The sequence below is a fragment of the Nestor notabilis genome, unplaced genomic scaffold (genome assembly GCF_000696875.1).
Source record: "Nestor notabilis isolate BGI_N333 unplaced genomic scaffold, ASM69687v1 scaffold1701, whole genome shotgun sequence".
NCBI classification, from domain to species: Eukaryota; Metazoa; Chordata; class Aves; order Psittaciformes; family Psittacidae; genus Nestor; species Nestor notabilis.
Window position 1 is genome coordinate 1 of NW_009915875.1, and position 18,535 is coordinate 18,535.

The 18,535-nt window shown below is 39.8% G+C and overlaps 1 protein-coding gene across 1 annotated transcript; it reads left to right on the forward strand.

Annotated features, from left to right (window-relative positions):
- Nucleotides 1-7,240: 7,240 nt before the first annotated feature.
- On the forward strand, nucleotides 7,241-17,977 carry RIC3 (RIC3 acetylcholine receptor chaperone). Its single transcript, XM_010024326.1, has 5 exons — nucleotides 7,241-7,456; nucleotides 8,032-8,110; nucleotides 10,271-10,364; nucleotides 16,241-16,386; nucleotides 17,478-17,977. Exons 1-5 carry the CDS (start codon nucleotides 7,259-7,261, stop codon nucleotides 17,966-17,968), a joined length of 1,008 nt encoding a protein of 335 aa, XP_010022628.1. The 5' UTR covers nucleotides 7,241-7,258; the 3' UTR covers nucleotides 17,969-17,977.
- Nucleotides 17,978-18,535: the final 558 nt, after the last annotated feature.

Consider the following 18,535-nt stretch of genomic DNA (forward strand, 5'->3'; position numbering starts at 1 on the left):
CGGAGCGTCTGGAGGGTGCGCTGCCGCCTGGTATGGAAACGTAGCGTAGTGCATCCTTCCCATGGGTGTTACCCGCGACACTCTCATGCTGTCCTTAATGATGTGTGGCAAGTCAGGGATTGAATTTACAGTTCTGTATTTACCTTTTGCTTTTCCCTTCAAAAAAGATAGTTTAAAATCTTCCAAATTTCACTGTGTTTTATGTAAGTGGGGTACTAAAGCTTCTGGAAGGACACATACCACTTTTTTTTTCTTTTTATTTTTTCCCATTTTAATACATCACTTTTTATTTGAACGCTCCATTACTTTGTTGTTTTCTGTACAGAATGCTTTTGTTGTTGCACATGAAATAAAAGTTCATTTGAATTGTCTTCACTGTTTAGTTTCCTACTCTGGTATTTTAAACTCAGCTTTCATGCACCGTAATAATGTATATGCACATAATGGCTCATTTAGAGTCAGGTCCTGTCCGTGCTGTCCCTCAAGCTATGTCCTTCTTGCCTGCCCTCCCAGTGCATGTTTCCATTTAAGTTCTAGAAGAAGGGGTTCATACAAGCATCTCCCATTCTCTTTATGTCCATTGCTTTCTGCTGTAGGTTTTTCTCCCTAAGGTGCTTCACTGGAGTAGCTAGTACCATAGCCCCAGGTCTTGGTAGAGAAGGAGTTTTGTTCAGGGCTGCCAGCAAGCCAAAGGTAAGTCTGATGGAAACCCAGAGAACTTCTGGGTGGTGCTGAATGCTGACCCACAGGAACTCCTGTTCAGTCACTTCTGCATCTGCAGTAGGCTGGTGCTGATGTGAGGGTACCCTTCTGCAACGGTGTTTTCATTTGGCCAGGATTTTTTAAGGACCTTAGGCTGAAGTTACTGCTGAAGCAATGTTACATTGAACTGAAAGCTGTGACTTAACATACTGTAGCTACTCTGCCATGGTGGTTGTGTGTGTTCTTGGTCTTTTAAGAACTTGAATGTCAGTTCGTCAGCTCTGTAGGTCTACAGGTTTATAGTTTCACTGCAGAATCTCTGAATGCTGTAGCTGATGGGGTTTTGGGGGGGCAGAACTTCAAGAGCAGTATTGTGAGGGCCTGGCAGAGGCCCAGCAGACAGCACAGGGGCTCTGTGGGGACAGTGGAGACACCTGCCTGGAGCAGGGTTGGGAGCAGATGCTCTGGGAGCTGGTACCTGTCTCTCTGTTAACTTCTGACCCTGCGTAGCTCCTGACTGATCCCACAGTGATACCAGATGTTGGAGTCTAACAAACCGTTTTCCCATAGCAGTGAAGTCTTAGGCAGCTGTGGTTAATGTTCTGGGGCTTCTTTCTTTGGACTGGATTGAACTGGTCTGACAGAAAAAATATATACTAAAAAACCAAACAAACCAAAAAACCCAAACAACAAAAACTTGCCCCCAACTTTCAGTCACAGCTGTCTGATGAGTGATGTTCATACCTGCCGTAGCCTGGTATGGACTTTAAGCAGTGCTGTCATAAGCTAACTAATGACAGCCATGATTAAATGCTTAACATAAATACTCTTTCCATTACAAATATGTAGTGTAAATACTCTGTCCATCATCCTGCAGGACGTGACACCGCAGTGTGGGTTAGTGCGTGCCTGGCACAGAGTGAGCGCTTGGCATGCTCCTCTTGTAGCCCGGCACCCGTATTTGGCTGAGGATGCAATACCTCACCTCAGCTGATCCATTTCAGGTGAGAATTTATAGTCCATATTTTCAATTTGATAGTAAGAATTTCATTACACCTGCTCTGTAGACCAAACTTTATTCCACCTGAAGTTATCTTTTTATTGGAAGAATAAATCTTGATTGAACAGTTCGATTCATATCACTGTCATTAGTCGTCCTCCTCAGTGAACTGGTAACTGCAGTTACCTGACCAAAGTTTCAGGGACTTGAAGTAATCGTGTCATTCTTGAAGTTAATAAAGTGCTTGTTGTAGCCTTGGGGGCAAAATGCCTCGGAATAACACGTTCTTAAAGTTTACTTCTGTTTGTTAGAACTCAGTGTTACTAAGAAGGCTGTTTATCCAAACAAGCTTTAAGCATAGGAATGGTGCTTCCTCTAACGACGCCATTTTCAGAGGTCTCCTAGGAAAATGATGAACATGGCTTCTATATTAATGGAGATTAATATTATCTCTCAGACAGGAAGGTGGTTCTTTATCACAGTAATAGTTTCATGTATATGAAAGAACTTATTTAAAGAACTCACTGTGAATGTATTGCTTTTCTGGTTTACTTCATGGGCAGGCATTAGATTTTGTTTTTAATCTTTTGGAAGTGAGGAAGAGTGAGTTACTAGCAATTTTAAAAGTACTTTTATGTTTCCTGTTGACAAATATATGCCATGCATTTTGTAAAGCTACTCTCCAAGATGGCAATTCAAGAAAAACCTTTCGGCTCCATGACGACAGGTATTAAGTCTGTCTGTATTCTTAAGAACAGTGAAGTGGCATCAGCTTTACCAGAAAAATAATGACTGTTCAGGTAATGCCTCTGTCCGGCTTGGCTTTGTGCAATACATACATCAGTGGCCTGCAGGTGTCCTTACTTAAGAAAATTAAGATGTTTGTTTCCTTTTGAGGTAGTCTTTGTCTTTTCCTTTTTAACCTCTACCTGCAATACTTAATAGGAAATGTTCAAGCATTTGACTGTGTCCATTAAAAACAACAATGTGGTGGTTTACAGTAAGGATTTCAAAAGTAAGTCATTCCTTCTAACCTTTTTTGTGTAGGTTTCTAAAGTTGTGTTGTTGGAAGCACAGCTAAAGCTATTCTGTAAATGTCAGTAGAAGAGCAAGAACTAAATGAATGCATACTGTTTGTCCAGTTCATCTTGACTGTCTGCCAGAATGAAAGATATTTATAAAAAGATTCAAAAGAGAAAAATATAAATGACTACAAGTGTAAAAAATCTAAAACATGGATCTGGTGACAGTGTATTATACTGAAATAGAGAGTGGCCTCAACAATGAACCGAACATGAACTTGTAGTGTTATATAAAGGATTAGTTAGTTGGTCTTTCTGTGGGCAGAGGAGTAGGGGAAATTAGAGGGTGTTAAAGAATAGCAGCAGAAATGATATAGTGGCTTGAAGGAGAATTGAGATTAAATGTCAAGAAAACAGTTTCTGTATATATTATCCTAAGCTATTATACCAAACACGGAGGTTATGCAAGAAAACCTGGGAGGACGCTTTCAGTCAAGGGAAGATCAAGTTACTTTATCATGGAGCCCATGTGATTTCCTGTGTGTTACCACTTGCAGCTTTAGAACCCTTTGGCCAATTCATCTCATTAGACAGAGGGAGAATAAAAAATGTTTTTATGAAAATACACTGCTGAGAGGGACTAAAGATTGATTCAAGTGTCCTGAGATTCAGGTTTCAGTATGAATGCCTCTTTATTGGCATCTACCAGAGAGGCAGGTCTTGCGTAGCCTACTCGGAAAAAACTTTGCTTAGAGAACACATCTTCAAGTATCAAGTCCAACAGAGCAGGGGAGAAAAATGTTCTGGTTCTCATAGAAGCATATTCCATTGCTGATCCCTGGGACTGTCTGAAACAGTGCTAGTTTTCTTTTTTAGTCACTACGATGAACATTTTACCAGGCAAATGTAAATGTCAGCTAATGTAAATAAGCATCCCTAAATGTGGGAGTCCAAGTACAGTTTGAAGATAGGTTTGAGGACTGGAATTTGCATTGCTGAGGCAGGAGGATAGTTCTGTATCCCACTATCACATGTTTTTTCAGTTAAAGCTTTTGCAAAACATCTAGCTGGGTTTGTTCTGGGCTGTTTCCTCTTGGGCTGTGTTTTTTGTTTGGCTGGTTTTGCATACACAGCAAGGAAAAGTAAATGTCTTACTTGGAAAAAACCACACTTAATCTTAGCATTTCCAAACCAAAGTGGTGTAATCATGGTTTTGGAATGGAAACAAATTAAAAAAGCAGAGCACCTAATGCAGAGAATAGGCAGAACTGTGGGTGCCGTCCCCCACAGTGGAGATTTGAGGAGCAATGAGAACAGCATCCTTTGCTGTCAGCTTGGACGAGTCACATGCACTTCTCATACCGCTATTTCCCATCTCTAACCCTTCTCCTACGCTTCCTGGGGTCTGAAGAACATGCACATTTTATAAATGAAGTGAGGTATCATAAGTTTCCTGATGAATGGAGTGCAAACTTAACATAGCGACAGCCCATATGTACTGTATGCCAGACTTTTATTTTTTTATTATACATGTGTGTATGTATGTATCCCAGCATTTTACAGCTGGTCAGATGTCACAGAAAAAGGTATTATCTAGACTAAGAGTTGCTGAATCATACAATAACTTAAGTCTAAATAACTTTTAAAATAGTCCAGTTGGTCTCAGTAGCAATTCCTAAATCCCATTAGAACAGAACCACAGAACAGCTTTCTTGGAAAACAGATACTTGGATGGTCTGAATATTATCAGCTGGTTGGCTGTCGTGTGCTATAAATATACTTGTGAAGATCTGCTTTTTTCTGTTGAGTGTTCCTATTGTTAAAAGATTAAAACCCCCACAGTAATTCTAACATGACAGTGCTATTAAGGACTTCATCTACATTCAGAAACCTACAGTCTCTGAAACAACATAAACGTTAGGGCATAATTTCTTTTTTGGACTTAACAGCTGTTGAAGAGACAGGATTAGACAAAGCGTGCTCAGCTTGCCCTGTAGCTGGTTTGCAAAGTTGATTTGAAGCATTAAACTGACAAATTATTAAACGTGTTGGGTAAACCTTAGGTAAAAAGGTTGCAAAGCCAGGTAGGGTGTATTCAAAACAAGGGCCCAGTGTGTGCCCTTCCATGCTCATGTAGAAGTGTCACTTGATTTTATTGATGGAGTGTATGTTGTCTCCATTTGAAAGTGATTTGTTTCATCACTGGAAACGTGGCGTCTGGACACGTCACCTACTGGGTGATGGGGTTAAGGTGTTGATTTTTTAATAGCATAAGGTCTCTTGTTCATTTGACAGTGGCATCCAGATCATTATGCATTATGATCATTATGCAGATCATTATCCATCTATATACTGCGTATTTCACATTTTTGTGCATATGTTGCTTGTAAGTTGCCTGTGCTGCCAATTTCCTGTACAGTTTGCATGGGTGTTTCACAATAGAAAGCTATTGTAAATAATATATATATATTTTAATAAGGAAATCAATATGAAAGTTTAAAAATCAATAGATTTAGAACTAGGAGCCATGAAATTCACCTTTGAAATAATTTTGATAATAACTAGTACGTGTCCCTTTGGCCTGATTATCTTTAACTGCACTGAAGGTTTTAAAGCACGAACAAGGCCTTGTGAATAAATTAGAGAACTATTTCCTTTAAATACAGTTTCACCATTGTCAATTATTTTCTGCTTTCTTCATCTTTTTTTTTTTGTAAGAAATATTTGCATGAGTATAAGATGTTTCACAAAGGTTTATCTACCCTGCTGTTTCATCCCTGCCTCAGTCATACTGCTCTCTGCACGACATCACACTTATTTCCACAGTGACCTACTGCTACAAGGCATTCCTGCTGGAGCAATGGGACTGTTTTGTAAATGAGATGCTATGCTTTCCATCACAGACTTTGAATAATTCACTAATATTAAAGTGCGTGATAAAGCTTCCTCAGAGTTAACCCTGAGCTAATCAGAGAGTGGTTTTGGTCAGTGGTGGTATACCTGGACAGTTTCACTAAAAGCTACAGCACTCAACAAATGTGTGCCATCACCTACACGGAAATGTGTTTTTAATAGTAGCACTTCACGAATTATTGATATAACTTCCTAATATATATTTACTGTAATTTTCTATGCTCAGGAATTTAGCTGCCTATGATGGTGTTTCCTAGCAAGAGCAAATGTTAGTTTCTCTTTTTTTGCTTCTCATAAAAACAGTTGCAGCTGGGTACTCACAGAAGTAAAGTTAGTTATTTTCAGTGCTATTTCAAACCTGCTTTTCATTTTCTTTATGCAAGTGCATGCAGGCTGCCCCAGTGCCAGCGAGCAGGGTCCGGGCTGCCTGGCTTTCCTGTTGTGTGTGCCTGGGACAGGGAGTTCTGCAGCTGGCACCAAGGGATGAGCTGCAGCCCAGCCTGGCACTCCCCATCTCTGGTGCTTCCATCCAACGCCTCCCGCCACCAGAATTGGTGGCAGAGGAGCTGAGTAATTCAGTACAGTCCCAGTCGGTGGAAGGGACTGCAGGTCCAAGTCAGAGCGGGATATAGAGATAGAAAGAAGGATGTCAAGTACACGGAGGAGCAAAATAGTGAATTTCATGGCAAAAGTGTTGAATTGATGGCAGCAAGAAAATAGAATAATGTGTGAGCTTACATTTATTGAGATTCTAGTGCATTTCAGTTGAATGAAATCATCCACAGCACTGTTTCAGGCTCTCTGCAGTCCTATTGTAGCATCTATGCATTCATTTAAGCTCACTCCCATTTCTTGTCTTTTCCTCTCTAAAGGCTAGAAACCATCTTTTTCCTTCTAAAATGCCGAAGATAATATGTCCCAAGCTATAGTCAATCTCCTTTTACATTGCTTTAGCTAACATCTTTTTAAGCAGAACCATTTGAGGTGCTACCACTTTTCTTTATCTTTCATCGCTCATTTGGCAAAATCAGGCGAAATACTATTTCTTATGCCAATAGCTGAAAATCTGTATTGGGCAAACACTGCAGTCGTGTATCAGGATGTAGATGGGTAGTACGTGTAGTAAGTAGCACAGGCAGCAAATGTATGGGTTTATACATGAACATGCCTTTGTGTAATATTGACAGATCAAGCTCACGGCAGAAAACTGGTACATTGTTGGGTTGTTGGGTTTTTTTCAGTAGAGAACCAGAAGTAAGACTTCAGGTTTTCATCCTGTTAGGGATGCTGATTCATAGGGTCTTTGGGCAATTATATACCTATTAAAATCTGTATTTTGTTAATTGCCCTGCCAGCTTTTACTCTTCTTGAAATCAAGAGAGTAATTGTGTATACCTAACTCCTAGCACTACATATAGTAAGTGACTGAGGGTTGAGTTTACAGACTTAGTACTTACAGTCCAACAAGTTACTTTATTTGTCAGTGCATTTGGAAGTAGGGAAAACAGGTCAGCCACACCTGCTGCAGTTGTAGGCTGCCCGTAAAAGGGTGAAAAATAATGTAATAAGAATAATGGTTGTGTGGTTTTTTGCAGGGAAGCTCGGTCGCTTTCCACCGAGGATGCATTACCAGGCCACTCCCGACAGCCGACCTACCCCTCATTTTCCAAGGTCTCACCTTGCTGAAGCAGTTGCCAAAGCCAAGGCAGGTGGAAGCGGTGGTGGAAGCACTGGTGGAACTGGGAGAGGTCTTGTAGGGCAGATTATCCCTATATATGGATTTGGCATCTTCTTATATATCCTGTACATTTTATTTAAGGTAAGACCAACATAACTGGAAAGTCAGGGAAATAACAACTGAAAAACCCTCAAAACAGCAAAAAACCATTTCTGTACCTGGTTCCATTTCAGCCTAGCTCCAAAAAAAACCCACAAGTGTTCCTGCTGGGCCTTTGATTGATGGTTGAAAGATTGGTGTAACCTGTGGGTTTTGCTATTGTAAAGACTGTAACTGAGAATGTGGGGATGGGTTGGTGCAATCCTGTATTGGCCTCTGACCTCGTACAATTTTGTTAAGGATTTTGTTTCTTTCCCCCTGGAAATTGTGTATGTCTAGAACATTGTTAGATTAATTTTCAATACACACATAGTATTCTCTCTCTTTTAATGTGTGACTACATGTTATATATACTGTATATGTCATGTGTTGTGTTACATGCAATCTCCCAGATCTCGCAGGCATCTTTCATGGTTGCTGGTTTTGTTGCTGTGCATCCTTTTCTGCAGTTACCTTCTAGCATATTTTAATTTTCTATCCTTTTTCTGTTGCATTTGAGGCTTATATGTTGCTATTGCAGTAACTCATAGAAGGGTCATCTTTTTTTCACTCGTTAGCTGGCTTCCAAGGGGAAAACTACTGCTGGAGAGAGGAAATGCCCTACTGCTGCACCTGGAAACATGAAGAGGAAAATCAGTACGTATGATTTCTGAGTTACATCTGTGTAGCTGTTGACTGCGTAGAGGCACAGTCCAACTGTGTTCTTCAAGTTCTGGGCACAGTGTAAAGCTGTTGTTTTCTTCCATAAAGAACTACCCCGAAGCTCCTGTGTTGGAATGTGCAAGAGTTAAAGTGAATTACTGCACAGTCACTTTCTAATCTCATTCAGCTAATGAGACTCTGCAAAAGTAGACTGATCCCAACCCCCCCGTGGAAGCAATGGCTTCTCATGAGGTTCACTGAATTAACTGTACAGATTTGCTGAAAAGCTGTGTAGCTCATGATTAAAAACGGATAATAGGATGTCCATCTATAATTATTCTATAATCTGTGATATTCTAGTAATAGTATATAAAGACATTATTAAAAGCTAGCTTCATTTATTTGAATTTGTGAATTCTTACCCATCACCAGGCACTTCCCTACTTTCTCCCTTCCCCTTTTGCAATGCTCAAAGTTTTCATGAGTGCAATAATGAAACCAAATAGTATTCTGAAATATTATTTTGATTTTACCTAAACAACAATCAGTGGGGTAGATTCAAGTACTTGTAGACATTTATTAGATAAATTAATAAGCTTACTATTGAAGATTGGATGAGTAGTTACCATAACAGTATTTAAATTAGCTGGCTAAATTGTAGTAGGGAAGAAAAGTACTTAGGGCTTTATAGAAACTGCTACCAGTATGTAATTTTCTTTAACATGCTGTAATTACCTTGACATTAATGTGTATATTAGGAATACCTAATGTACTCAGCACTACAGATGGTGTTTTCAGTGCACTTGTTCTGCATTGTGCCTGGAAATCTTGTGCAATTTATTAGCAACAATAATTGTATTTTTTCCTCTAATGCTTGGTAAGAGAAACTAACTTTGCCATAAGTTAAACATTTGCCATCATTATAACCCAAAGAACTAGTGATGAAAATTATTCAGCCTTCTCCTAGAGCTCTTCGTTTGTATTCCTAAAGCGTTCATGGTAAGCTGTAGCAGAGCAGGAGACAAGTCACTGGACTAGGAACCTGAAGATGAGTGACCATTTACATAATGACTTCGAGGGAGTAACTTGATTTTTCTATGCCAATTTCCCTTCCCCTATTTTTAAAGGCTCAGACATGCAAAACAATTACATCAGTGATACATTAAGTAATGATGTTCTGTGTAGAATAGAGATCTTTCTAGAAGCAGGACATTTGTGGATGGCTTTCTCTATGCCTACTATGTTGGAGTTCTTTTGTGCCTTTGTGCTGCTTAAATGGATGTACCTGTAGCAGCTGAATATTAACTAGGCTAGGTTGGTTTCAGTTTGTTCTGCAGTGGGGAACAATGAAGTCTCAGCTATAGGATTTTGAGCATGAGCTACAACAGCCAAGCAAGGAGCTTAAGCTTTCTTGTTGATGTCCATGCTGTTGCATCTTTACTGTTACTGGTTTTGGCTACATTAAAGCCAGTATGGCTGTTCCTGCATGTCTGTGTGTGTGTCTGCTATTGTAGCATAGACACACTTTTTGTAAAGAGGTGCAACCATGGCCATACCATGCTTTGTTCCCCAGACAGACACCATGTGGCTAGCTGTTGTTCGTTCTGGTTAGCCTGGCAGACCGCTAGCACTCGCTGCCTGCCGTGGCACACCTATTCAGGGCTGGTTTGATGCCATCACACCCATGAAATTAATTCTCTTTGATAAATATGTGGTTTCTCAAACCTTGAGACTTCTTAAAAATGCTCAAGTGACCTTTTGTCTCTGTTCCCAAGGACTTAACACAGAAATTCTGTGAGAACTATTAATTCAGCTATAGACAATAAACCAGTATGGTTTCCTTAGGAGAAAAACTAAAATGTATTTTCCATTCCCTAAATTTAATGTCCAAGGCATTTACAGTGGCCCACTCATTCTATTGTGAGGTTGCTCGGGAGCCTTTGAAAGAAGGTGATTTCAGTGTGTCCTATTACCATCAGCAATAGACTTCACCTTCTTATACCAGGGAAACTATGTAGAACTCTTGAAGCTGCATGTTTTGGTTTCCTCACAACCAGTTTGGTTTGGTACAGCATGTGCTACCTGTGATAATGCGACAGGGATACATTTTCAAAGCTTCTACTGACAGATCTTGGGATTTTGTTTGGTTTACAGCTGACTATGAACTCACTCAACTCCAGGAAAAACTGAGGGAGACAGAAGAAGCTATGGAAAAATTAATCAACAGAGTAGGACCTAACTGTGAGAGGTATGTCTCAAATTACAGCATTTTAAAGAGAGATTCTGCTCTGATTAGAAATTAAACTTTCTTAGTTTTGCTATATTAAAATAGCATTTTATTATTACTTCAAATTGTAGGAATTTGACTTTACACATCACACTCGTTGTTCTTCAGTTTTTTATCTTTTCAGCATCTAGATTTAAAATAAATATTTTTTTCCAACTCCATTCTTCTTAACCAGAAAAGCAACTATGCCAATCCCCGCTTTGTACGGCGCGTTATCTGAAAGATGATGACGGGTATGTGTAAACAGAAAACAGAACATCTACATTTAAAGTATATAAAACAACCTGTCTTACGTGACCAAGATAATATTCTGAATAATTCCTAAGAGACCCATTTATTTTCTGGTTCTATGAATTATTTTTCTAAATAGAAATACTGTTACAATCTATGTAAATGCCTGTTAGAATAGCCATAAAATATTTCTTAAAGGACAGAATTGTATAATAATCTGATTCCATTACTTAGTTCCACCCTGTAACCAGTAAATCCATGCATTTGCTTCTAAACATAACAAAAAATAAGAGTTGTAAAATCAGGATTTAAAAATTTATGATGTTTATTATTTGTTATAAATCTGAGATCACTATTCTACGTTATAAAGAAACAAGTCTATTCTTCATAAGGAGTGTAACAACACATCAATAGGACAATGCTTAACTGCAGTGTTTGAAAATTTAAATACTATGAATATTAAGGTGATGTTTACAAGAAAAATAAATAGCTGTTCATTGGTTGTAATGCTGTTCATCAGTTGTAATGCATGTTAACTTTGGATCTGTCAATGCCTCGTTTAACCCGTTCTGTAGGAACAAATCTGTGCTGAACTTGCACATGATGTTCATTTATGCTTCAAACTGCATTGAGTGTGTAGTTCTGCCCACTTTGCACCATGCCCTGTGTTGTGGCTGCACTCATGCCAGGAAGATGAGGTGCCAGCCTTGCCTGTGTTATTCCAGGTTCCAGCAGGAGAACCCCTCAACTGCCCTGGCTTTGTCAGCAAAACAGAAGAATACTGTTTTGCCTATTACCCATCTCTGTTTTGGAGAGCTAACGCAATGCTCTGTGCTTACCTTTAAGCTGCCAGAAATAGGCTTATGAGCTGCCCAGATAACTGCGCTGACTCTCAGATAGGATATTTTTTACTGAGAAAATGGGTTTAGGGTCTGATCCAGTGTTTGTTCCACTCTGTCTTGTTGGCTCAGAGCCTCTATTTAGTGGAACTTCCCTTCTTTGTTCAACCAAACTATTTATAAAGATGGATCTAAAGGCCTCAGGGGAAATCGGAATCTGAACCTAATGAAAAATTTTTTATGCAGCCTCTTTAAAGAGAAGGGAAAAAGCACCTCTAGATGGAGGAAATAGCTGTTTTTAAAACACACCCAGACTTTGAAGCTTTCTTAATCTATCCTGTGACACTCGTTAAGTTCAGTAATACTGGATGAATGTCTTAAAATAAAACATATGGTTAAAAAGTGTAATTAGGGCACAGAGTATAGTGCTAGGCTTATTCAATCTGGATGTTGATAGATTTAAATGAAAAGGAAAGAGGAAGACAGCAAGAATGACTTGAGCCCCATTTATTAATACGCAGTTGAACATAAACCCTTACAACAGAAAAGGCAGAGGAAGAAATAAGTGGTATGAAATTTAAACTAGTGTTGAAAGAACCCAGGTGAGACCCTGGCCCATTATGCAAAGCGACTCCCAGCCTGCTAAATGAAGTGTTAGTAACCAAACCAAAGGATGTATTTTGCATTGTCACAAAAATGATGTATCACTGTAACACAGTGTTTGCAACAGCGCTGAGGTCTGAGCTCGTGCCTCTGTGTCCTCTCACTGTACTTCAGGAGTATTTTTCTCCCAGCTGAACTGCTCCAGGGTTCATCCTGGCTTTCTCCTTCTGGGGAGGATTTTTAGAATCCAAAAACATTCTAATTTTGAGTATTTTCTTAAAAAAACCCTTGCTTTTGAAATTGGGTAAGTTTGGAAGGACAGTTTATTCTTAGCTAATGCTGTACCATAGAAAGCTTTTTTCAAAGGAGTAGTGTATACTGTGCTGCGTGATTTTATTCTGCTTTCTTCTGCAGCAAGCGTATGTGCTGTTTTCTTGCTGTGGCGTGTCTTGCCCATTTCTTTTTCTGTCAAAAGCATTTGAGTGAATGAGGCTGGAAGACCTCTCAATACTGTTAGCAGGTTCTCTCAGATGGGATAGCTCATATTATCCAGCCCTGTGTTGTAGAAGGTAGGCAGGCAGAAACTTGGATTTGGTGGGGTTTTTTATGAGGCTTGAAGACCAACCTCCAAACCAACCAAGAAGACCTCCTTGCAAACCCGCATACTAACTGGGACTGCTGCAGCCTTAAGTACAGTTTGCAGAAATGCAAAACTTACTTTCAGAAAGTACAAGTACAGATTCTTTTAAACAGGCCTAGCGTATAGTAGCAAGGACTAGAAACAAGTTAAGGAAAGCAAGAGGAAGAAAGAACTACCTGGCCAGGTCCTCAGCAACATAACCAAATCTAAACTGAGACAAAGATAGTTGTTACCTAATGCACATATTTAAATGGGTAGTGCATGGTACCTAAGAATGTAATGATTCACAGCCCTGAGAAAATCTAGCACTCTACCCAGCCCTTTTTTAACAGGTTGTAAATTTAAATTGCACAGTTTTACAATTTATCATGTCCTATCACTAAGGGGACCTCAGTATCTCCAGTCTCTAAATGTAGGCCTTTATAGTCCAGTATCTCTCAGCAGAGATGAAAAGCTTTGCTGGAAATTTGGTGATTCAGAAATAAAGGCTTGATGATGGCTATAATAGGGCTCTCCGCATTAAAAGCATGCATACTACTTTTTTTTCCAGGCTTTTAGCAGTGTTTCGGTGTTGGAACACTGAATATATTGGCTACAAAAGTTTTCCCTACCCATTCTCATGGGTGTCTTACTCATATTCTTTTCACCACTGTTTGTAAAGTTTAGTATTTTGAAACCACTTTAAATTCAAAAATACTAGTAAATATTTTTCTCAATGGGAGTATTGTACAATGCTCTCCTGTAAAAAATTCCCAATTTCTGGTGATTAGGTAAGAGGTAGAAATAATCAGCTCTATTATCTGCTTTTAGGACCCTCTTTTCCAGGCTGTCGGTTGGAAAAAAATATCTTTTTACTATGAACTGAACAAATGTAATATGGAAGAAAGAGGGAGGCTGTAATCCATGGAGTGCCATTTTTGGACTATTGTTGCATTTTATTAGTGATTATTTTCAGGTCATGAATCAATAAACATACTGGTTGACACATCTGAGATACCATGTTAGATTATGGATTTTCACTGCAGTCGTGATAGCTCTTTAGGAAATGCTCTGATCTCAGCGTCAAGACTAAGAAACCTTTACCTGTTAGTGCATTGCCACTATGAAAAGTAAGAGCTGTGCTGGAGCTACAAGCACACAAAGGGAAAATAATGACCTTTTCTTACACTGTAAACATTTTGCATCTGTTGTCCTTTTAGTGTTCTTCAGTGCATTATAGCCTGGTAAATCCCCCATATGCAGGCAGCCAGATGTCTTATACATTGCCAGCATTCTACACTAACCTAGAGGCCTTAAATGAAGTAGAAATAGTGCATGGGCTTTGGTTTCTCCCTCTCTAAATGGAAATCTGTCCTTTAAGCAAGGTGTCTGAAGGAGGAATACTCTGAAATACGGAGCCCTTGTGTTACAGGAAGACAGTAGTGCTTTCTAATGGGACTATCCAGCATGTTAGAAATTTTCCCATACGGAATACCACAGTGATGCAGCTGCACTGATTGATCCTGTTATCTGAGCTGGCGTATCTCCCCACTGTGTTAAACAGATAGACCTGTCTTCATCCAGGTGATATATATTCAAATTACATACACTTTTGTCTGTAAGAGGAGGATTAGTTTGGCAGTTCTATTACATCTTCTGTCAAAGGCAGCTAGCTGATGAAACCATTTCTTTTTGTGTGTCTCAATTCACATGTCAAATTCTACACCTGCCTAAGCCAGGCTTCTGAGAAGATGCTGTGTCACACCTTCACTTGTTCTGTGGAACAAACTGCCACCACAGCTTGAGGAGAATCAGTGCAACCTCCATATAACGTTGGGAGTATATCAGCCTTTCATTTGGGGCAGCATGCCTCTCAGGAAGCACAGAGAAGTGATGTTTAGCTTTGTGATCTCAAACAAACAGTTCAATCTGGGTAGCTGCTAATGGAACCAGTGGGCCTGCTCTTAAAGTTAAGTTACAGGCAACTGTGAGTGCATCTGTGCACAAAATCTAGCCCAGGGCCAGCACTGTGATCACCATCACACGGATCAGCAGTACGATGCTAATCTCTTCGGCTTTAAACCAATATGACTCCTGTAGTGGAGTTACTATCATGTCACGACCATTGCTGGATGTGCAGGATACCACAAAGTACCTCTTGAAAGCGCTACTCTAGTCACAACAGTTAGTAAGAGGAAGAACTGAAGATGGATGCCACAAGTTTTCAAGGTTGTGAGAATTCAGGTACCTGAAACAAGGTTAAGGTAGATGCTAATCACCTAAATCCAAAATCATTAATCTATGTCCAGGTCCCCTCTTCCCATCTCACCCCTAAGATTCCCTGAGCAGCTGTCTATCTTGGAGATTATCCGCCTGATGGTCTGTACTCACCAGAGGTCATTGCTCTGACCTCACCGCCTGTAGTTCCTCATTCTGCGCATCCCAAGGGCCACCCTCCCTGAGTAACTAGGGGCAATGGATCCTGCCTGAAACACATGAGGATTCAAAAGAAGCACCAGAGCAGTGCCCCAGCCCCCTGAGAGGCTCCAAGTAGCACTTACGCAGAGGTCAAACACCTGCTCAAGAGCAATTGAAACTCAAGATGAAACAAGCACCATTTTCACCCCTAAGTACACCCAGTGCCTTTCTTATTCTGACCTACTGAGTTAGTCAGTAGATCACCACCCTCAGATCACCACCCTCCAAATACTTTTTTGTCCATAATATTTTTAGGAGACTATTTTTTTTTCCCTAAGAAAATAACATGTAATAACTACATGATCTTATCTGTTGGAAGCATTTTTGTTACAACAGTAATTGTATTATCTGTGCAGCAGTAATTACCAGAATCAATGGTGTAGGACCAGTCAAAATTATAGTTTGCTTTTAATTGGATAAAAATCTCAGTCCTCTCCCACTCTCCATCTGATTCTAAAGGGCAAGTTAAAGTTAAATGTAACACCTTCTTTTCATTTTTAAATCTTCCTTCTTCTCACCCCACCTCCCCAGCAGGCAGCATTGCTGACATGATGATCTGTCCAACTGCCATTTTTTAATGAAGCCTAGCAAATGTGATACATTTCCTGGTCATAATTAGGTATCAATAGACTCTTGAGACTAATGTCTGTGTGAGACATTTTGATCGGCCTTATAACCTGTTTTAAATGTAGCATACATTTTGAATTGCATTTTCTTATAATGCTTTCAACAAGGCATGCCCCCCCTAATTCTCACCTCTTTTAAAGGCCAGAAATTTCTGTAGTATCTTTTGTATCATAACTCTTCCCTGTGTGTCACTCACTTTGCTCTCACACTGGCTGTTCCTGCCTTCCTTCACCTGTTTAAGTTTGTAGGTTTTCTGGATAAATGGATAAAATTTACACAAGCAGAAGTGCAGACAACATGCAGATGTTGAACAGTGGTTATACTGCAGCCCGGTTTCTTCAGCCTGTGCTGCTGGGACAGACCAAACAGTTGGGTTCAAACTGCGTTAATAGTTTGTACTAATAGTGGACTGAATTCTGGTGTCTAATATTTTCTGGCAGGTCTCAAAATGTTACAACAGACCAGGAGAAAAGGTTACTTCAGCAGCTCCGAGAAATTACTAGAGTTATGAAAGAAGGAAAATTCATAGATGGCAACTCGCCCGAGAAGGAAGCTGAAGAAGCTCCTTACATGGAGGATTGGGAAGGTAAGCAAGGGCCTTTCTTACCCTGACAAGAAAAACCGAATTAGGATTACTTACAGTCTCAGATCCTTTCAACATTTTTAACTTTATCCTTCCTTTCAGAAGTCAGTGTTCTAAACTTTGCAAGAGGTGGTTAGTTTTCCCAACCACAATAGAAAGAAAATGCATTTTGGGGTATTCAGCATTTCCTGTAGTGTAATCACTATGCTATCTGTTGCCAAAGTGGCATATGAATATTCACATACACTCCATCTGCTTCAGGGTCTTGGCTGCTGGAGGTTTGTATCTTTCCCTTTCTTTGCTGGGCTAGATTTCATGCAAAATCACAAACCCCTTGGAAATCAGAATCAGTATGTTTTGGATAACTTACAGTTTTTACTTTTGGTTAGTAATTGTTTGCTGCAATGTTGTAAAAGTGAACTCCAGGAAGTCTATCTTTCAAAAACTCTGTATTTTCATGTTCTTTCCCCTCCTTGGTGTTTACTTCTTACATAAATGTGTTTTCGAGATATCCTAGTTGAGCTGCTATCATAATTTTAAATGCAGACTTAATTCCTTGTTCTTCAAGAAGCTTTCAAAAAGGATCCAAAACATAAACAATGGCCTCGAGCTCTGTTTTCTTAAGTTCATGATGCATTTTCTAAAATGAAATGCACAAAATAATTCCCATATCTGTTTTTTCAACTTTATAAATGATGCTGTTTATAGCAAAAGTCTTCAAAACATGAATCAATCTGTAAACAGAAACAAACAAAAAAATTTGATCTATTTAAAGATTTAAATTATCCAGTTTTTCCTGATAGCTCCCATAGCTTTCAGCAAAACTCAGATACTCACTCCTGAAAGTTAGGGTTGATATCCTGGCTCCCTAAAAGTAAGTGGAGTTGTCTCATCATTTCCCAGTAACTCATGTTTTGAACATTCTTGCTATGGATTTAATACTGTGAGGTACACGTGTCATTAAATAGATGAGACTTACACTGACAGTGCTAAAATCAACTGTTCTAACAAACTTCTGTATCTGTCACTGAAGTGAGTACTACTTTTAAATGCTGGTAAGACTTCAAGCTGCATATCACTTTATTAATCCTTAGGTTATCCGGAAGAGACCTACCCTGTCTATGATAATTCTGACTGCTTCAAGAGGAAACAGGACACAATCCTGGTAGATTACCCTGACCTGAGCCAGCCCTCCGCAGAAGAGCTGGCAGAGAGAATGGAGGGCATGGAAGATGAGGAGCTTCTGTGCAATGAAACCCTGCTATCTGATCTCATCATGGGAATGGGCAGTCATGCTTTAATGCAGAAAAAGGACGAGGTAACTGGCATCAGTGAAGAGGAGAGGGACCTTCATCACAGCCAAAGCACTGAGGAGTGCTGCTGTTGTTACGAGGATGACGATCCTGCTGTCATAGCAGAGAATGCTGGATTTCACTCTGAGAGCTGCAGCGAAGCAGAAGAGTCAACCCAAGAGGATCTGTCTGTGGAATCAGAAAATGAAAATGCAGCACTGAAAAAGCAAAAAGCCAGTGATTCAGACGAAACAGGCACACTGAGAAAGCGCAACACGAAAGGACTTGAGTAACAGGGACCATGGCCGATGTTCTGTAGATGGTCACAAACTGTTACTCATGTATTTTTTGCTCCCAGTGAAAATTTGTGTTCATCTCATTGTAACAATTTCATTCCCATGGTAGCAACCACTAACATCATCTACCTGAAGTGGAAGCCAATGCCCTCTTTCATGCAGCCTTGTTATGGCTTATTACTGCCTTGCCAGCAGCTCTTTGTCCTTGCTTTTTGGAGGCTGGTATCTCGGAGCAGGTTATTTGGGTCAGGTATTCGTGATTCTTTCCAATTCTGAAGAAACAGACCTTGGTTTTGCGCTTTGTCATCCCAGAGTTCACCAAATGTCTCTTCTGACTTTCCCCAAAACATCTATTTGTGTGCTACCAGTTATGAAAATTAATTAAATCCATATATATTTGAGATTACCAGGAAGCTGGAGGAGAAAGTATGCCTTCTTTCTCTTACCTGGATGCTAACTGGTCAGCAGAACAGACCATAGTCACACACGTGACTTTCTCAACTGTGTCATTGCTCCTGTACGCCCAAGAAACTGTTGTCCACAAGATTCATACGCTGCCCCAAC

Excerpts from the sequence above, each read along its gene's own strand:
- RIC3 (XM_010024326.1), top strand. The coding sequence starts at position 7,259 with ATGCATTACCAGGCCACTCCCGACAGCCGACCTACCCCTCATTTTCCA. Across the intron at positions 7,457-8,031 it reads TCCTGTACATTTTATTTAAG|CTGGCTTCCAAGGGGAAAAC; the intron begins GTAAGACCAACA and ends TTCACTCGTTAG. Across the intron at positions 10,365-16,240 it reads GTAGGACCTAACTGTGAGAG|GTCTCAAAATGTTACAACAG; the intron begins GTATGTCTCAAA and ends ATTTTCTGGCAG.